The sequence below is a fragment of the Columba livia genome, chromosome 2, assembly GCF_036013475.1.
Source record: "Columba livia isolate bColLiv1 breed racing homer chromosome 2, bColLiv1.pat.W.v2, whole genome shotgun sequence".
In the NCBI taxonomy this organism is placed as follows: Eukaryota; Metazoa; Chordata; class Aves; order Columbiformes; family Columbidae; genus Columba; species Columba livia.
The window spans coordinates 112,685,530-112,705,857 of record NC_088603.1 but is presented as its reverse complement, the minus strand read 5'-3'; the positions used below and the strand labels follow the sequence as shown (position 1 = coordinate 112,705,857).

Here is a 20,328-nt window from a genome sequence, read left to right as displayed (position 1 = left end):
TGTTACAGTGCTTCACTCTCCATAACATTAGGAGATTTTCCCTAAACATCCAACAGAATCTCCATACTGTAATTTATGCTTGTTAGTGCAAATCATACTGCCATAGCTGTAGAAAACATCCTTCTTTTTCTTTTTGGAACAGCTTTTTTGCACCTGAACAAGCTCTCATTGTTTCACCTGAAGGAGATTGATGGGATGTGCTGGGTTTTAGTTTATACTCCTAAATAATGTTTTATAGACCTCTGATCATAATCATACTCTCCTCTAGATCATTTCTATTTGTGCCATGTCTTGCACCTCTTGAAACTCTTCATCTAAAACTGAGCACAGTACACTAGTGGAGCCTTAGAGCAGCAGGTACTTTGCTGTCTTGCTGGCTAGCCTGTGTTCATACATCTTAGTATGTCATTGCATCTGCTTTTTTTCAGTAGCGTGGCATTGTTCTGTTTCACCAGGGATTTGCTGTGACCAGTAGGTACTTTTTTTTACAGTACCGCAGTCACAGGATCACAGAACAGCTGAGGTTGGGAGGGACTGTGGAGGCTGAACTGAGGGCCAGATCAGCTCTTTCTGATGCTGTGTGTGACTGTAGTGGGTTTTCTTTAGATAGACTAACATAACTTTTTTAAAGTTACCAAATTGAAATGAAACTACAAGTTTTCTTTTTGCAGTATTTCATTCAGATAAGTTTATTTTAAAAGTTTTGTTTCTCTGGTGGTATTATCTTAATTTTGGTGCCTTCATTGCACATTAATTTTTTACTAAAATCCTGAAGAAAATATTACTTAAAATACCCAAGTGGAGCAGAGGAAAGGAGGACTGCATCAAATTGAGTCATTTAGGATGGAGTTCTCTGTAGTTCTGTGTGGTTGAAGTTGAGAGAATCTACAGCTGTCACCACTGTGGATGGCTGACTTCAAGAATGGTTATGTAGTGTTTCAAATTGGCTAATTGGACTTGTCATTAAAAGACTCGTAACTGAAGGTTAGATGAGAAAGCAGAGAGTAACTGATACCGTGCCTTAGAAAAGTTATTTTAAAAGCATTTTTAACACAATTTTCTTTTGATCAGTATTAGCTTTATGTATTCATAGCATCAGTAATTCTAGTTTTGCTTTACTAATGTTACTACAAAATGCATTAAGCTAATGCCATTTAATGTACCACATAGGAGAAGCCACCTTATTTCTGTTTCTAACAAGTGATGGGTTGATAAAGGCTACTCCAGTGCCCAGCTGTAGGTACAGTAATCCCCCGGTAAAATCTCAGCTCATGCTTAAGCTTTTATTTACGTTCATGTTGGAGTTTATATATATTCTTCTAAACTTGCTAATATCAAACAGTTTTGGTTTTAGTTTCACTTACTCTTTGCAAGGCTAATGGAAAAGTGGAAAACTTAAGGAAAGAGGTGGCAGTTATGAACACATACATTTTCTAGCTGGCTTGGCACTGTGCTTGCAATCATCTGCTCTAAACCCTAAATGGATTGGTTCTTTCAAGACTTTAAAAATAACGGACAGAAAACCTTCAACGAAGCTGGTTTAACTTCTGGCATAGATCTCATTTACTTGTAAGAATATCAGAGTCCACACTTAAAGCTGCATTCTCTATTTGCCTTGGTCTACCTGATGTTTGGACTTACTGGAAGCTGACTTAGAGGTCTCTACTCTTCCTGTTTCCAGCCGAGTATTGTTTGAGGAACACTTATGTGGTTCCTTAGGATAATCCTTAACTTCTGGAACAGCTTTCAGTGTTCTAGATACCTCAGTGCAATTTTGTAAATCTGTATTTTTTTAATGTATATTTATACAAATGTATATTTACATGTTTCTTATACATCATTCAAACTTATTTTGACAGGTCGAAGAAATTAGAGAAATGGTAGACAATGACTTAGGATTTCAGCAAACTCCGCTCATGTGTTACTCTAGAACAAAAACTCTTCTTTTTATTTCTAATGACAAAAAAGTTATCGGCTGTTTGATTGCAGAACATATCCAGTGGGTAAGTAATGAAGTGGAGAAAGGCAGTTTCTGTCAGTGCTTAGCGACCGTGTCCTTCAGACATTCTGAAACTATAGAATTACCTGAGAGTTTAAGTCTAGCCATTTAGCAAATAAGTATTCCATGTGTGCCTTTTCCAGAGACGAAAAGACTTTTGGTGGTGGGCCATGCTGAAATGTGGCTGTTCATTTTTGCTTAGCTGACACCGAGCTGAGGCACATGTATGGTGTCGTGCTTGGCTCCGACCTGCTCATCGGAGCACTTCCTATAGACAAAGGGTGGAATTTTTTCTTCCTCTGCTCTTCTAGCCCTGGCCCTCCTCTTTCCTTCTTGACAAGCAGGTTTAACACCCTGCCTGGCAGAAATCTTAACTCCGATGAAAAGGTGGGTATACTGTAGGATTGAGTTGAATCACCCAGGGGTCAAACAAGCTCCCCAGTGACCAGAAGCAGCGGGCAGAACTGTGCAGTGGAGAGCAGGACAAGAAGTTGAACTGCCAGCTGCAGTTCCCTTGTAAACTGTTTTTTTTCTGTCTTCCCTTGGGAGTAGCAGACAAGAAGCAAAACAACCTTTGTCAAAGGCAGAGAAATTGATGCAAACACTCTAATATAGGTGATAATAAGAATTAGATTACTTGGTGGTGTTATTTTTATATCAGATAATCTTTAGAGGCATTTTTGGTTTAATCTTTCATCCTCTATTCCAATTTCAAAACTGTTAAGAGAAATTAAATGAGGCACCAATATGCAGACTTTTTGGTAAGGCGTTTTAGCAAGCAAGTGCATTTAACTGAAATAAGTTACACAATAATTATTTTGTTCAGTCATTAGTGATGCTTTTATAAAGTGATAAGTATTTTTTTCCATCACCTGCAGGGCTACAGAGTGATAGAGGAGAAGGTTCCAGAAGTCAGTTCAGAAAATGAGAAAGTCATATTTGAAAGACAGAAAGCATGGTGCTGTTCAACTTCTCCAGAACCTGCTATTTGTGGGATTAGTCGAATATGGGTATTCAGCATGATGCGTCGGAAGAAGATCGCTTCTCGGATGATAGAGTGTCTTAGGTAATGTAAAAGAAGTTCCTTGGTTACCTGTGTTTTAGACAGAACTCAGCCCAAGACGTTGGTTGCTTTGTGTGTCTCAAGCTTGTATTTTCTAAGCTGCCGTTGGTATTGGGGGATGTAGATTTGAGCACAGTTGACAGTTCCAGTATTATTTGGAGTTCGATAACGTCGGTGTTCTGCAGTAGCTTGTCTTTAACAGAAATCTCCTGCTATGTGCAGTTGCAATGAGTCACCGTAGCAGACTGCCAGTGGGCCTGGGTAAATTCCTCTGAGGTAATTACGAGTGAAGGAAATGAGACTGTCTTTGGTTAACGTGTGAGACTACCCAAGTGGTAAGGACTGAAACCTAATTGTTGGCCAAATGTCCATTCCTTAAAGGTAGAAAGGGGGAAAGGACAAAAAACGAGTGCACCAAACTATTTGATATAGTGTGGTGGCTTCCAACTGTACTTCATTTATTTTTTTTTAATTTTTTTTTGCTTTGCTGTGGTTCCCTGAGCCTTATGAGATATTTTCAATTTCCATGGAGCTTTAGTAGGTAGTGATGAGTGTGTTCAGCTGAGTGCCAAGTGCTACATCCAGAAAAGGACTCCAGCATCCATTTTACTGTTTAGATAAATGTTAAAAATGTTGAATCTCCAGACCTTAGGTTTTTTCCAGTGACATTTCCCAGAAGTTTAAATGCTGCTCTGAAAAATGCCAAGAACTACCCACATTTTACTACCACTGGGCTGTCAGGTGTGTGCTGGGTGCCTGGCTGGCCCCATTTTGTTGGAGCCTGTGGCACAGGTACTCCTGGGTGCCAGTCCTCGCCCCCTTGGGGATTTGGAGGGCCTGGCAGAGCTCTGTAGAGCATCTGGCCTGGCTGGTGAAGCAGTTAGAAAGTTCCTATCAGATCACGTTCTGTCTGAACTACCAACTGTAAGGTTTTATTCAGATAAGCATTATTAACTTTATTATTTAGTTACATTTTTACCCAATGTTTTTTAAATTGTGTATTTGGTAGCTTCCTATAAACTATTTCTAAAGGAAAGATTTCTTCCCCAAAGCAGTGCTGGAGATGCTCCGTCAGTTCCAGCTCTAAAGGATCTTTAGAATAAATTTTAATGTTTTTTGGGGGCCTAACTGTGCTGCGTTGTACCTTTTCTGTTCTCTCGTGCTTGTTTGACCTTCCATTAGCCCATTGCTATATTAGTAAACACAGGTTCAGCAAAAAGAGCTTCGTGTTGTTCTGATGCTCAGGCAGTTTGCAGAAGGGTCTGGTGAGCTCTAGAGTTGGGGGAAACAAGGGAGCCCAGAAAGTTGTAGAAGGCAAAGGAAAGGAGTGAGACTTGCTTTTCGATGGCCGTGAGCAGTTAGGTCTGCTCAGCTGCCAGTCCTAACCTAGATGTCTAAACGTTTTTCGTAGCAAGGGGTAGTTTGAATGGGGTGATTCTGGTAGCCAGCTCAATCCCGGCTCCAAAATGGTGAAGGCATCCTAGCAGGTGTTTGAGTCCATTTTAAGAATGTCTGCCCCGTTTCACTGGAGCTTTCACAGCTGACCTGAAGTCACAAAAACCTGCTCAGGCAGTCTCAAGAATCTTGAAAATCATCTTCCTAAATACAGTAAAGAGAAGGGAATAAAACTTGGTCATAATTAAAAAGGACTTTGTTCATATTGTCGCTTCCTCAAGATTTAATGAATATGTCAATGTGATTGAAGTTGACACTTGCTCTGCAAGTGCCTGTATGTTTATTTTATAGGAATTTTAAAACTTCATTTCAATGGGAGCTTCTGTTTCCAAGGAGAACCATTGCCTCCTCCTTCCCCTGATTGACATCTTAAGGCCTGAGATTTGCTCACATAGCCATCCAGAAAAGTGCAATGGTATCCCTTGATTCTCTGCTCTTCCTTCAAATCAGAATAAAACATACATAAAGTATTTTCATGAAGATGTTAAGCAAATAGAATCTTTCTTTTCAAATACCTACCACTGAAAGCGTATAAAACTTTTGAATTATGCCTTACAGCTGTGTTCTTAGATGTTCTAAATTAATCCAAGATGTGCTCTCATCTAAATGTCAAATGTGTTTGCTTTATTTTTGAACCAGGAACTTCAAATTTCATCAGGTCCTTTCAGCCCCTCTGTAAACACCCAAACTTGTTTGTAGCCCGTGATTGCAGTCATAGTCCTAGCAGTCTATTTTCTATGAAGAAATAGTTGGAATGAATTGAAATTTTGGTTTAAACTCCGATACTGAACACTTGATGCAACTCAAAGCAATTGCTCTATGTGAGCATTCTTCTAAAATACCAAAATGTTCCAAAACCCTTCTGGAACGAGTGATTCTCTTTGCCCTTTGGAAGGTGATACTTCATATACAGTCATCACCTCCTTACAGAGCTGCTTCTTCTTCAGTGTCTGTGCCACTTAATGGTTTGTGGCCTAGTAGCATAAATATCCTTGCATTATTCCTTGAGGGTAATTCTATTTATTTTTTTATTTTAATTTCTAAACAGGAGCAACTTCATCTATGGCTCCTACCTAAGCAAAGAAGAAATCGCTTTCTCTGACCCCACTCCCGATGGGAAGCTCTTTGCGACGCAGTACTGCGGCACCGGCCAGTTCCTCGTGTACAACTTCCTCAATGGGCAGCACCAGACTTAACTGCTCGCGGGGCAACTCTGTTTTTACTGGGAGGCTTCTGCCAACACACACGGAGCAGTGGGCACACCCTTCAGCAGAAGCCAGGGCCATTTTTATTACAGTGAACTCAGGACTGGTAACAACCGAAAAGGTTGTACTATTTTATTAAAATTGTAAACAATGCAGTAATAGGCTAACTTTGTTTTTTTAAAAAGAAAGATATTTTATTAACTTTTGCAAAAGTTTTATTGTATTTTATCTAGTTAGTCATGTTTACATGCAGCAGAAAATTGTTCATAGTGGACTGTAAACTAATGCAAAAACTCTGGTCTCATGGACGAGTACGTGGTGAAGTTCGTAATGTGGTGATATACCAGTGCTGCGGGGTGAGGCCGGGAGCGGTCGCTCGCTCGATGGCGTCGCAGGCTCCGCTCCATTGCATCCAGGCAAGAAGCGTTAGGGCGCAGTGGTCAGGGGTGACAACCCTCACAGACTGTACGCTGCCTTCTGGGGTGCATCCTGCGCCCTGCTCGGTGCGGGGGAGCCTACTGGCTGTCAGCAGCGGTGGAATCTGCTTCTACTCACCCCCCCCGTTTCTCCCCCAGATTAGTTGTAGAGTAAAAGGTGGAACGAAAACCCTGAGGACTGGTGTACTCGTCATTTTTCTTCAAGTACTGTACTGAGTATATACCTTTGTTAGTGGACTTGGCTTTGATACTTGTCACTCCTTCATAAATATCTCCTCTTTTCAAGGGTTTGTACGTTGAAAAACTGCTGTGGCCTTTCTTGATCTGTACATAATGTAGATAGATTAAAAATAAAATACTTGATAGCTTTTTTAAAGTTACTCTGTATTGATATGGAGTGTGAATGAATCTTCAGTGTATTCCGTAGTTTTGTGTGTGAAATGCTTCCTTAGTGGCTAATGGCAGTGCCTGTTTTGAAGCAGCCTCTGGAGAACATGGTCCCTGCATCTGTACCTGCTTGGGGGTCAGAATTCCCTTTGTGCCAAGGAATTTGCATCACACCCCAAGGATCAGTTCTGCAGTAGCTCTGGCTCAAAACCATCCTCATCCAGGGCTTACAGTGAGGTGAGCCTTGAATGATAGCTTAAAACTCTACTATAAGATGGGAAAGATTACATTTAAACTTACAGTTTGTTTTAGTTTTGGAACCTACTTACAGTAAGGTTGTGCTTGTTTATATTGTGCTCTCTTTAACCTTGGTCTAGAGCTAAAGCGAAGAACTCAGACCACCTCTGGAAACATCAGACTCCTTAAAACTGAGGTAGCTGAACAGAGGGGAATTTCTGGGCTGCAGAGGTTGCCACTTGTTTGCAAGGGGATTGTGAGCAGACAAAGGGCTTTGTCAAAAACAACTGATGGGGGTTCACAGAAGCTCCAAAGGTGATCCCCTCTGGTGGGCACTGCTGCTGCTCCTGAGAGCTCACCTGAGCAATACTGAAGCATGGTCCTGACAAAGCCTGATTTTCAACTGCTTCTATTTAAGGGGCTACAAGTTGGTATTTACAGCTTGTGTACCTCCTCCCACGGGTCTGTTTGACACAAAGCTGCTCTCCCAGCTCGCAGTACCCAGTTTGAAAGAGGGCCAGCACAGGGCCCAAACTCCATCAGAATCAAGGGGTAGGATTCACGTTAGCAGCAGCAGGTGGGTTTCTCCAGGGCAAGCACTGTTGTGTGCACAGAGAAGAAGAAATGGTGTCTGGTGCAGAGCTCCAGTTAAGAGAGAGGCAGTCTGAAATGGTAACTTAATATATTCAAATTTAATGAAAGCACATTATAAACATACCATAGCCACAACTTCAGACAGTTTCAGTTCATAAACAATAACATGAGGTAGACTGACTAGTGAAGCTAAATTCACCAAGTTTTTGGTTAAGGAAACTTTATACTAGGAAAGCAACATTTTTTTAACCCTCCTCCAAAAGTCACAAAAAGCAATTACATAAGTTAAGCAAAAAGCATCTGCATATGATTCTTTAAATCTTAGTTTACATTCAAATTTAACCTGTGAATTGACAAGAACATCTACAGGTAAAAATATAACGCTGGCCAGTTGAATACATTCATAAGAATGGCCTTGAAGGTGAGGCTTAAAACTGAAATGGAACGGCACTCATCTAGATGTCACGTACCCGTCTCCCTCCCAGGAACCCCCAGGCCCGCAGCTCTGGAGCTGCTCTGGCGCACCCCGGCGCGGGTGTTACCGAAACTCCTCGCTTCCGCAGGGCAGAGAGTCAAGGAAATGGGTTTATTATTGTTTGGTAAAGGCGGACAAACGCGCTGACTTCCTGACTGCGTTCTCAACCTTCAGGACAATTTTGCACTGCTCCACCAGAGCGCTAACTCACTCCTCCTAGTAGTCTCAGCACCTGGAATTTTAAGAACTTAGTGCAAACATCAAATACACAAACAAAAAGGAAACCATTTTTTTTTTTGAACACGTAATAACCTGAAACTTCTACACCACACTAAGACTCAAGGTTGGCCTTAAGCCCTCCTGGCAAAACCAGAACTACTGGAATACATTCAGGTGTGTATCAAAAGCTTCAAGAAGCATCTGTTATATCCCTGCTTCTTCCAAGTGTTAAAATAGATAAGGCAGGCTGTGTCTGAAGGAAAATAACAAATAAAGGGTTGTTCTTTTGGAATTTGCTAAATGTACAGCGTCAGAATTAAGCTACATTAACACAGGCATATGCAAACCATTTTCCTTTAGCCTCCATTGAATATATTATGTTTTTTCATCTGTAAACATCTCTTTTCACAAGATAAAAAAAGTTGCTTAACTAACACTAGGTGTAAAAAAACTCATGCAGCTTCGGCAGGTCCTTCTCCAATGCATTGCAAGTCAAGTAGAAAGATGTATTAATTTCACTGCTTTTGGGGGAGTAATTAGATATTCCTGAATCACTTTGAAGAACATGCTGAATTCTTCTTCTTAATAAAGGGGTCATTATTAATTTTTTTGTACAGAAACCTCAGTGGGGTGACCCCTGCAAACTGCGCCTCTAGGACAGCACTGCTACCATTTAACCCTGACAACCAACAGCTACTTGAGCCAGTTCATTCCAGAACAAATTAACGAGGATCAGTAACATGCGTCTAAGTAGAACAATGTGTGACTGCTGCTACAACCACTATTTACAGACGTTAATTAAAAAAACTAATAAAGGGCTGGCAGTGTTGGGCGACGCATTCAACCGTGTTTGCTGCTGGCCAGAGTCTCTCTTGAGCAGTCCCAGCTCCCTGGGCCTTCTCCCCAGCTGCCCCTGGAGCTGCTGTGAAACACCTCCTGTTTCCCTCGGCCCCGCTCAGGCAGCGCTGCCCTCCTGCACGCGCGTTGGTACGTCGCTTCACGCACGGGTACGACTAGACGGACCTGATCTCAGCTCTGCAGCCAACTGGGGCTGAGTGAAAAGCACACGGAGAGTCGAAGTTGCACACGGCCCACCACAGAGGCATCAGACATACAGGAGGACCTGTTTCAATATGCAAAAGAGGATAGACCACAGGTCTTCAAAACTCTGACGAGGGTGAGAAACTGAAGGTGAGTTGCTGGCAAGTTATTCTGGCCTCTCACTGAGGAGAGAGCATCTAGGAGAAACCTTTTGCTTTGTCCCTGGAGTCGAGGAGGTGCCCAACAGGTGAAAAAGCGCTGCTAGGAGAACCTGGGTGCACAGTGCCTGCCACGCTTCTGCTGATTTGTTCAGGTTTAAGTAGTAAACTTTGAGCATCTGTGGAAATTTTGCCAAAGACAGTTTCAATACATACACAATTACATTTTTTAAACTAACACTGCACAGAGAACAAGACTATTCTTTTTTAATACAAATATCTACGTTATATTGTAGTTTCAAACCCCTGAGTATTCCTGTACCACAGTACAGAGCCGAAGAGACACAGCGGGCTCTCCTCCACACAGCTTCAATAAACCCCACGTGCTGGCTTGTGTTTCATGTACCACATCCAAGCCAGCAGCTGCCGAGAGAGCAGCTTCTTCCTCTAGCTCAGCCGAATATCCAAAGAATTCTTCTTCAACCAAATCACGTCATCTTCTAGATCCTACAGGTGTGTGATCAGTGTCAGCGGTTGGGACTGATGCGAAAATACCTGGAATCCAGGATCCGTTAAATCCTGACCGATGCGGTAATTTCATCTCTAGGAATAAAGCCTACTTCAGAATTGTGGGGAATCCTTTAGAGCAGTCTAGATAAATATTGGTTGCACTTTGCTCCACAGTGATTGTACTTTAAAAAAAAAAAAAAAGAAAAATAAAAAAGTTTGTTTTTTCTACGTTAACGATGTCTTAGCAAAGCTCATATATGGCGTCCGGTAAGAAAATAGAGCGGTTTGTCCTCACTACTGTTCGCAGTTTGAAACTCATCCCGAAGTCGGAACTGCCACTCATCCTCCAGCTCCAACCGGACTATGGTCTGCCGTAACGAGCTTCTGTCTTGACATATGACGCACAGGGTGGCACCTTCGATTGAAAAGCATGTTAGATTCTCAGGGTACAACAACAATTCTATTCCCCTCATTGATTTTCCTAAAGTATTTTAAAGAAATCTCTCCTGCTGGGTAGGAAAAGAGAAGTATTAGAAGGGTCTACCCACAGCTATCTACAGCCCAGGCTCAGCTCAGTCCTGGAGCCCTGGGACAGAGGCAAATGTGTCCATTTGCAGGAAGACATAGACAGGGAGACAGGGAGAAGCAGTCGTGGTGTGGGATCTGCTCTGTATCGCAGGACATCACTGCCTGACTGGAGTTAGCGTCATCAGCCATAGCAGAGAGAACGCAAACTTGAGTCCAAGATCCTTAAATCATGACTGATAATTATGCCAGAAGAATAAAGCCTATGTTTTCATGGGACGTTTAGGTTTCTACAAAGTCAATGATGAAATTCTACTAATCCAAACCTGTCACACATCCGACTCTTGAGAAAATCTGCTATGACTTGCTTAAGCATGAGAGCTCCCCTTGGCAAAGCTCTGTGAGAGGAATAACAACCCAAATCCTTGATTTCTCTGTCCTAAACTTGCAAGCTTCCTTCCACCTGGTGTCACCAGACAACACAGTCACGTAATGAGCAGGAGAGCAGGACACCATCAGGGCTTCCTCTGTTCCATGCTCCAGCCCACACACCTGGCACACGGCAAGTTCATGTTCTGATCTGAGTTCTGATCAAGTTCTGCCTGATGTGAGCAGGTGAAGGCCCTTCCTACCAGGCATCCACTGCCCGTTTTTGTCAAGAAACTGCCCCTGGCCCAAGAAACAGCCAACAACATGGTCCCTCTGGCCACATTTCGCCCACATCAGCTCTGGCGGCAGCAGCGCCATCCCCACTGCGGCCACTGCACGGCTGCGCCTTCCTGCACTGCCCCTGTGCTGGGGATGGAACAAGTGGGTGCAGGAGCAACCTCCAAAACACGCTTCTTGGGACTGGCTCAGGGTCACCCCCGCTGCCCACCCTGCGCCTGCACCATCCTCGCTCAGCGCAAGAGGGAAATAGCTCAGCCGCGCCAACACAGACACCCAGGAGCTCTGTAACGTGCTTCAGCATCACCGAATGCCTACGGCAACCTGCTGTGTGCTGCTATTTAAGACAAAACATTGAAAGAAGATTTTAATGAGGTTTTTGAAGTTCTGACCCCACCAGGCTCCAGCTAAGAGCTGCCCTGATCTACAGTACTGAGTATTTATTGCCACTAAAGACAGATTACTAGAGTAGAATTTCTTATCTTCAGCAGTAACACCCACACTATAAACACACTGCTGACTGCACCATTCACTGACTTATCTCCATTGATCCTTGGTTTTCCGCACCTATTTCCATTTGATATCAGTTTAAAATAATTAAATGACTGTACTTTATCAAAGGTTCAACTACCTGCACTTGTTACCAACAGGGGCAGAAGTTTTATACACTCCCCAAAGAAACACACCATCTATTTCTCTTGAAAACAACTGCAGCACTAACTGAAAATAACAGAGCTGTTTAATGGAGCTGGCTATTCCTCCACCTTTCCCTTTTCCTCCGTGCTGCTGCTTGGCAGGAAAGTACCCAGGATGCCCAGCAGAGCCAGGACATTACCTTTCAGGAACCTGAAGCGCTTGAGGAGGTCCGCACCAACGAAGGAGTCACAGAGATAGAGCAGCAGCCCGCTGAAGAACACCCCTTCGCAGTTGACGTTGACCGAGTGCGGGCGGGAACTGATATAGCAGATGGCCACCTGGAATGGAAGGGGGAAAGAAAGACTTGAAGAGGAGTGGAATATGACTGAGTGGTGACAGGTCAGTCAGCTGGTGCTGGTGAAATGACAGTCCGACGGGAACGCAGGACTGAGCAAACTTCCCCCAGGAAATAACACAGGGGACAAACTTGTACATTCAGATTTGGACACCGAGTATGCAACACATCATTTCAGGGCCCTGTGTAATTCAGCTTGATTTTCTGCTTCTCTATGAATTACCCGCTTATAGCCACTGTTACGATTATTTCGGTTCTCAAACACCGTAAGCAACTCCACGAGCACTTAAACTGCTGAAGCCTGAACTCCTCTGTGCTGCCACGTGTCTTCTCTTGCTGACCACAAGCATCAACCAAGTGGTTCCCAGCGCTGGGGCTCTCCTGTATTTCAGTGCTGTGATGGCTGTTCAGTACCAAAAGAGTTCTTCTCCATCTTGTCACTGACCCCATATAATTTGTCAGAACAGACCCCTTGTTGGAGTTCCACCTTGCTTCAGATCCAGTTCAAACTGACCAATGGGTTCAAAAATCCTGATCTCCCGACCTCCAGACATCTCAGACATACTTGCAAACCCCTGGTTTCCCTAGAAACCCAGGTTCATAAAAAGAAAAGCATCTAAAAGGAGAGCTGCGTTACAGAGGAGCTTTGTGCACCGGTGAAGCAAGACACCAGGAAAGGGTCACATCAGAAACTCTCTCAGCCAAAACAAGTTTGTTGCAAGGCCAAATCAGACATGGGTGATAAAATGCTGTATGGGTATGACAGTGATCTAAACAATTTTGTGGATAATTTTTATACGAACAGCTAAGTAGTACACCCAGTTCTGCCAAGAATGGCATCACTTTTGGGCTTTTGCTTCACATGAAATATTATTTCAGACAGACATGCCCAATTCCTTTGAAAAATCACATCAATCCACCACAGACCTGCGTGTCTCTACCCACTCACTGCCAGCTCTTCCAGTGGAGTTGGTCCTTTGGCTCAGCAGCAGAGTCTGACTACTTGAGACCAAAGTCTTCAAACACCACCCTTGATGCTGAAGGAGCATGAAAGAAGGCCTCTTCAACACAAGAAAGATGTTGAAGATTTGCATTTAATGATCCCCATTATCCCTGCAAATATTTGGTACCTCAAGCCCGATGTTCAGGTAGCAGTCAATGGCCAACACCGGGTTCTTGAAGTTATGGATGGCCTTTGGGAAGAGTTTGTACGTCGCATGTTGAAGGAATTTCTCCAGGAGGAACTGAGACGGGGCTGCCAACAACGTGTGCTCACTGTCAGGGGCACAGACGTACTGAAGAGGCATTATTGGTGCCAGGCTGTCCGAAACCTGCAATGAAACCATGGGGAGCGTCTTTTAACCCACATACTCAGTGTATCTCCTCTGCAGAAGCTCCTCTAGCTGGGGAAGGGAGCACCACGACAGGGCAGGAGGAGAGAGGAAGCTGGGGGAAGGAATCAAAAATCTCCACTCAATTTTGACACAGCACCACAGCACACAAATGAATGAATTACTCGTTCTGTGGTTGCTTGGTACTTCTCGGTGTATCTGCTTGCCTGAAGAAGGGACATAAAACAAGGACTTCAAACTGTCACAACACCCTTCATCCTGCCTTACTCCCGGACAGCCTAGGAAATGACATCCTCTTTGTGTGGAGTCAGCCACAGAAAACGTTTTCTGTGGAGTTTTCTCATAGGCCAGGCCACCGCTACAGGTTCCACTGCAACCACAAGAAATGGAAAATTCAGAAAATGGCATCCCAAAATACTAAAATCTGGGGCTTAATCAGTTTAATCTGAAATACAGGGGTGAGTTTTTGAAAGAGGGATGGTATGGGATGTGTTTAAAACCACCAGGATCACAAACTCTAAGACTGCTAGATTAAAACCACTCCTTCAAAATACACCTCCATTTAAAGCCGGCACAGGTGTAAAATACTCTGTATAAAATATTTGGATTTCCCAAGTGCATTTCACAAGGTTCCAATTTTCAGTGCCTTTCCTCAGGTCTCTTTTCATCAGCAAGTGCAAGGACTAAAAGTCACCACAAACCAGCAAATACTGGAAAAGAGTAGCTGTGTTAAAATCATTAAAACCAGGTCCAGTACAACTTCCCTGCTTTTGATCATAATGTATGTCTGCAAATTCTTCCTCTGTCAGAGATACCAGCTAGACCACACTCTTTGCAATCCAAGTCCATCTTCTAATGGATTAGGAGGGTTATTGTTAATAATTTATAATGAGCAAAATATTATTTCCTATTTCTGATGTGGCAGCCCTACCATAGAGCAGGCCACGAATATCAAACAAGCACTAAATAAATCTAAAGGGCAAGAGAATTTGTTATTTCTAAGGGAAACAGGTCCTGGTGTGACCCTTCATTATGACAGAGTGTATGTCCACACTCACCATGATTTTTGGCTTGACAACGAAGTCCTTTTGTCCTCCAACCTGAATATGTTTCTTCATGACACTGAAGTTGTTGAAGCGGCAGATGAGGAGGCCGCTGCTGTTCGTCCGCAGATTAAAATCTACATCTTCACAGAAATACCTGGACATCAAACACAAGATCACTAAACCAGCTGTGTGGCAAATATTCATACACCCACTGCTGAAATGCACCGGAACGGGCTCAGCAGAGATTTTTGGAGACCATCTGATACGGTTCCCATGCAAATTCTCTACACAGCTCTGAAGCCCCGCTCCTTCAGCGTGTTCCTGGAAACCAGCTTCTGGTCATCTGAAGACCAACTCTTCACTTCTCAGTGCACCTGGATGTTTCCATACCAAGTTTGACTAGCCCTCTCATCCCCATCATGTACTGCCATCAGTCATTTCTTCCTCATCCTTTCCTTTTACTTTTTTTAGATCTTATTTTTAGATATATTTTAGAACTGAAAGTAGCTCTGTAGTGACCAACCTCCATTTCTAACAACATGCTTTTTGATTAACTGGAATCAGGGAATAAAAATGGCTTTGACAAATACCTGTCTGGAGGAGACAAAGCAGCTGAGATGTAATATTTATCTTGCGCTATTTACGATGTAATTTTTCACTCTGTGGGCTGATTCCCATCTTATAATTCAACCAGCCAGAGAACGTGAAATCAAGAGCTCTGGAAGCCACACTTGGAGGCTACAGTTCCTCACTCAAATACATGGGATCCCTGAAAACAGCGGCAGGAGACCAAGGCGAGGTGCCCTTGGACCACGCTGCAGCTCCAGAGACAGGGTTTATTTTAAATACATCTGGCCAGGGGCGCTGGAAATTGGATATTGCATCGGTCTGTGATGAAAACAAGAGGTAAAGCCCCATGAAAACAATGCTTTACTGCAAATGCTTTCAGATGGAGCTGGGTGAGAAGGGGAATACAAGGAAGGAAATAGTGGAAAGTTATTTATTCATCTGACAGTATATTATCTTACCACATATATATATATTATCTTACCACATGTATATATATTGCCTACCTGTTCAGATCATATTGCACATTCTGGGTCAGGTCTATGTTGAGCAGAATAAAATCATGCACGTGGCACCTGGAGAACGGAGCCTTTGTTTTCCTGGCATTCAGCTTGCTGTTCCATTTCTGAACACCCAGTATTGCATAATGGACAATTTTTGGGGTGGCTTCAATGTGTTGGAGGACGCTCTTCAGAGACACATTTTTGCTGGAACCTCCAGGCTCCAGGGACGGGCTGCAAAACATGATCATACAAACAAGGTTTATTATATTTATATAACATACACTGCATATATATGTGTGTGTGTGTATGCAGGGGACCAATTCCATTAACCATTTAAAGTGTTTACTCTAGATGCTATAAAAATGCACAGATAAATGCAGATTTTTTTTAAACAGCCACCAGCTAATCTTATCCCATCAATTTAGTCATTATATGAAAATGGGCCCTTCAGCAGAATAGGGTCTTAGATAGCAATTTAGAAAGGGAAAAGGAATCGTCTCATGCTCCATTCCTGAAAGGCTATTTTCTCCGTAAGGGACAGCATAAGCGCTCAGAAGAGCAGGAGCTTAATGCCTTCTGAAAAGCTAAAGTTCCCAAAATAAACTGTTTTCATTGAGAACCACAAGTTGAATGAAAACAAATCAGGGAAGTAACATATTGAGAAATAACTCAAATAGTCACTAAAAGCAAGAGTGGCTTTAGGCAAAGAACAAGCGTGAGCAGAGGTTTGTTGATGGAACTGACTGTGGGGCACAGATGTGAAGGTAGAGCCAGGTGGAAATGTTCAACAGCAGAGGCTGGATGTTGGTGGTCAAAAGATAAATCTACAGCCTTCCTACTGCTCTGAGGGAAAGAGTTGCTTGGGTTTTTTTTTTTCATGTTAGACAATATATTTAATGCCCAAATGTACAGTTCCTGGCCTGAGTAACTGAGTGAATAATGACCTCGATGGCCCTTTGGACAGGCAGCCTGGTGTTATTACATCAAAGCCCCTGCTTTTGCTTTGCAACATTTCCAGTAGGTTACCAGGGGCTCCACCTGCCCAACTTTTCTAGTTGTCTGGTCCTTCATAACCCATCAGATGCTGGAGAAGGGCCTAAGTCACAGGTTATGCTGCTGTCTGTGCTGGATCATCCAATCTCCTGAGTTGGAAGGGACCCACAAGGATCATCGAGTCCAACTCCTGTCCCTGCATGTGACAGTGCCACAGTTCACACCATGTGCCTGAGGGCGTTGTCCAGTCTCTTCTCGAACACTGTCAGGCTTGGGGCTGTGACACCTCCCTGGGGAGCCTGTTCCAGTGCTCCACCACCCTCTGGGTGAAGAACCTTTTCCTAATGTCCAAACTAAACCTCCCCTGGATCAGTGCAGGGACCCAAGCGCTGGGTGGTTACTCACCTCGACTGCTCGTGGACACTGTGCATGTTCCACAAGACGCAGGAGTCATCCATGACCACAATGAATGGCCACACGCACTGGCGCTTGACTCCTAGTTCCTCCAAGCGGTTTCGCTCCAGTTCAAGATTGTGGTAGGAAAGTTCCTTTATAAGAAACCTGGCAGCACCTGAGAAAACACCATAAAGAAAACATGCGGAGATCTTTATTAGACTCTATCATTCTCTTCCCAGAGAAAGGCTACATGAACATCAGCAATCATTACACTTTATGAACTTCATGCTCATATCTCACTTTATAAAGAGATCAGTATGTCCATTTTCCAGTGTGAGTAAATCTAAAAGGCAGATGGCAATAAAACTGAACCTTTCAAGAGACTCTGCAGAACATGATTTTGTGGGCATTAGTAGCATAACTTGAACCAAGAAAGCTTCGGTTTCAGCATCTGAGCCCCATTTCAAAGCTCTTGCAGGAAAAAGTCAGCATCCATGAAAGTGAAGTCCAAAGTTCAAGCCACTTGTGCTCAGCTGCAGTTAATATTTAGCTTCATTTAACTAAACAAGATGCAATTTGAAAAATCATATGTAAAATGTATAGAATGAACATTCACAATGCAGGGCTGAATAAAATGAGTGAATATGGCCTATAAAACATCAGATTTTAAACCGGGAAGGGGGTGATCAATACAAACACATATGCCACATCTCTAGCAACATTTCTAACACACCAGTATATTTTAAACAGACATTGCTGCTATTATCACAGCACGAATGTGAGGAGCTGCTTTAAAGTTTCCTACAGCAACATGATCCACTTTGTCCAACGTGGATTTTGCTGCCTTCACAGCAACGCATTGATGGGGTCTCTTACCAACGCCAGCATTGTTGAACATGCCTGGCAGGACCAGCATGATGTGGTTGGGCCAGTATTTACGGTAGAGCGGCATTTCGTACTCCTTGACTACAAGGAGGTGAAGGTGGCTGATGCCTTCCATGGCATGGTAGAGGTTCAAGAGGCCATGTTCATGACGTCCACTTGATGGCGTGAAGATAGGACTCTTGACTGCATTCAAATTCTGCCAGAACAGGAGATATTTTAGAAACATTAGGTAAATGCAGGTTGTTCCTCATATGGATTTTTATTTCTTTTTTGTTTATACTGGATTTTCAAATTACTGATCATTGTGACGTATATGAACTGGAAACTAGGAATGCAAAAAGGGATGATTCTCGAAACAAAAACCTTCAGTCTAAAGACAGTCAGGCAGAAACCCTGCAAAGAACTTTAAACCAAGAAGAAAACAGAGAGCAAATACCCAGTCAACCACTGTTGATTTGCAAACATACGTCACCTTGATGGGATTCAGCATTCGTAGTTAACAGATTGATAAAAGCAGCACACACACCTTGTCAGAGACGAGCGGGAGACGCATGCTTTCTAGATGTTTTCCCTGCTTGCTGAAGACAAAATGATTCTCTTTGGACTTGGGAATTATAAAATGCAGTTGAACCTCTTCTCCCAGCATTGAGGATGAAAAGGTGAATGCATGCAGAGTGGAGTCAGATATCTGTACACAATGAAAAAAGTGGAAGAAAGATTTGCAAGTGGGTAACCCATAAGGAGTAGATGGCAACCTGCTCTTGCAGTCATGATACTGGAATGCACCAGAGAAGAACATCCAAAACATCCTCTTTCAGTAACTCCATTATATTCTCATTTTTCTCTACCATAAGCCACATTACTTGGCTGTGTAACTTGCCTTGCTATTAAAACAATTGGCTTTTGGTACAAGTAATGATCTTTGGCCCAAGCGGACTCTTCTGAAGACCATTCAAGCTGGAAATTATTTATCAATATTTACAAAGAGAAGTGAAAAAAATATGTATACCGTGAAATAAACTGTCCAAATAATTTTTTCCAGAAGATTCAAGGAGCAGTGCAGCACACGAGTGCACCTCCATAGCAGAATGTGCTGCCCTTCAGGCCCCTCAGCAGCAGCTCAGTTGGGTATTTTTCCTGGGGCAATAGTGTGCTATGCAGCCAGGGAACTGATGCAGACGGTGGCATTTACAAGGCTGTAAAGACTCTGCGTTAGCTTAAGTTTGCATGGTGATTGCTGAACTGTGTAGGTGTATACAAAGCACCTACCTATTTGTCATGGTTTAACGCGAGCTGGTGATCACAACCATGATAACCACTCACTCACCCCCACTCGCAAATAGGGGAAAGAATCGAAAGGGAAGGGAGAAGCTCATGGACTGAGATAAATACAGTTTAATAAAATAAAAACATAATACATCTAAACCAGAAAATAGAATAAAAAATAAAAGCTACTCAATGCACACCAAGCAGCCAGTCCTGGGCAGAGAGAGCAGCCTGGTCCCGAACAGCTGATCCCAGAGAGAGAAGAGATTAAAAACGCAGGAAGGCCGAGAGGCCTCTGCAAAACTGCAGGATGGTAAAAGACTGAACTAAAGTAACTCCCAAACAGAATTCCACCAAAATAGACCAGGTCTCCGTCTCTGTTCTCCTAGCCAGAAAATCCAACTCTCCTTAAGTATGAAGCATGACACTAATGGGTTGGAATACTCTTATTGACCAGTCTGGATGTCAGTCAAGCTCTGGCCCACTTCCTCCATGCCTCACACCTGCGGGCAGAGCTCAGAAAGACCTTGGCTCCCAGACAACAACTAATACAACAACAAGCTCTTGAATTCTTTTTGTTCCAACTCAAAGACACTTGAAAAATATTTGGAAAAACACATTAATTCTGTCCTGGGGTGTTATCTTTTTGTTCTCAAACTAAATCCAAACAACAACCGTGCTAGCTACGAAAAATAAAAGTCTCTGACTGCATGGAGAAAATTAACTCACTTTCAGTCAAACCAGCACAGTATCTGACAAGACTTCATCCTACAGAAGCATCTGACTTCACACAAAGTCAAATCATTTACTCTTAGCAGTCATCTTTCTATATTCTTTACTAAAGAATTTAAATAATTAGCCTAAATAAAGATGAAAAAAGAAAGTGGTTTTATTTAGGTTCTTTTAAAGCATTGAAGAATCTCCCTCCGTAATGCCTGCTATCCAGCGACTCCCCTTTTTGATGTGTAGTTTCTCTGAATTCAATTATCATAATTCTGTATACACAACTTGCACTTGCCCATACAGGTACGTGTTTACATTTATTACTAGTCATTATGTTTGACCACATGCCCAAAGATAGTGGATGGAACAACAGGTGTCCTTTGGGCTTGCTTGTGTCCATGAGCAATGAGCATGAGAGCTGCCAGTGCTGCTCCATAGTAATCCACACTGTACGTTGTAACCTCATCTCGGTGTTCCTGCTCCAGCAGGGGGATTGGACTGGATGATCTTTTGAGGTCCCTTCCAACCCCTAACATTCTATGATTCTGTGTTTCCAGGTCAGTGTGTCTATGCTGTGTTAGCCTAATAGCAAGCTGTTGGGAAAGATGAATAAGCAAGGAAAGAATGATTTGAGA

The 20,328-nt window shown here is 43.0% G+C and overlaps 2 protein-coding genes across 20 annotated transcripts in view; one reads left to right on the top strand and one right to left on the bottom strand.

Moving 5' to 3' along the window:
• Nucleotides 1–6,539, top strand: part of ESCO1 (establishment of sister chromatid cohesion N-acetyltransferase 1) — a 33,796-nt gene extending 27,257 nt beyond the window's left edge. For all 3 annotated transcript variants that reach the window (XR_010470492.1, XM_065053305.1, XM_005498369.4), the window contains 3 exons: nt 1,860–2,003; nt 2,878–3,065; nt 5,566–6,539. Coding sequence is in view for 2 of the 3 variants with exons in the window: in XM_065053305.1 (XP_064909377.1) it covers nt 1,860–2,003; nt 2,878–3,065; nt 5,566–5,713 (480 nt within the window). In the remaining variant the exon portion in view is untranslated. The remainder of the gene's footprint in view (nt 1–1,859; nt 2,004–2,877; nt 3,066–5,565) is intronic.
• Nucleotides 6,540–7,448: 909 nt separating this feature from the next.
• The window catches only part of GREB1L (GREB1 like retinoic acid receptor coactivator), a 143,050-nt gene continuing 130,170 nt past the window's right edge, over nt 7,449–20,328 (bottom strand). For all 17 annotated transcript variants that reach the window (XM_065053298.1, XM_065053296.1, XM_065053295.1 and 14 more), the window contains 8 exons: nt 18,231–18,392; nt 17,696–17,900; nt 16,829–16,994; nt 15,434–15,661; nt 14,373–14,514; nt 13,093–13,293; nt 11,807–11,945; nt 7,449–10,195 (listed from right to left, as the gene is read on the bottom strand). In XM_065053298.1, the coding sequence (XP_064909370.1) occupies nt 10,032–10,195; nt 11,807–11,945; nt 13,093–13,293; nt 14,373–14,514; nt 15,434–15,661; nt 16,829–16,994; nt 17,696–17,900; nt 18,231–18,392 (1,407 nt within the window). In that variant the 3' untranslated portion in view covers nt 7,449–10,031. The remainder of the gene's footprint in view (nt 10,196–11,806; nt 11,946–13,092; nt 13,294–14,372; nt 14,515–15,433; nt 15,662–16,828; nt 16,995–17,695; nt 17,901–18,230; nt 18,393–20,328) is intronic.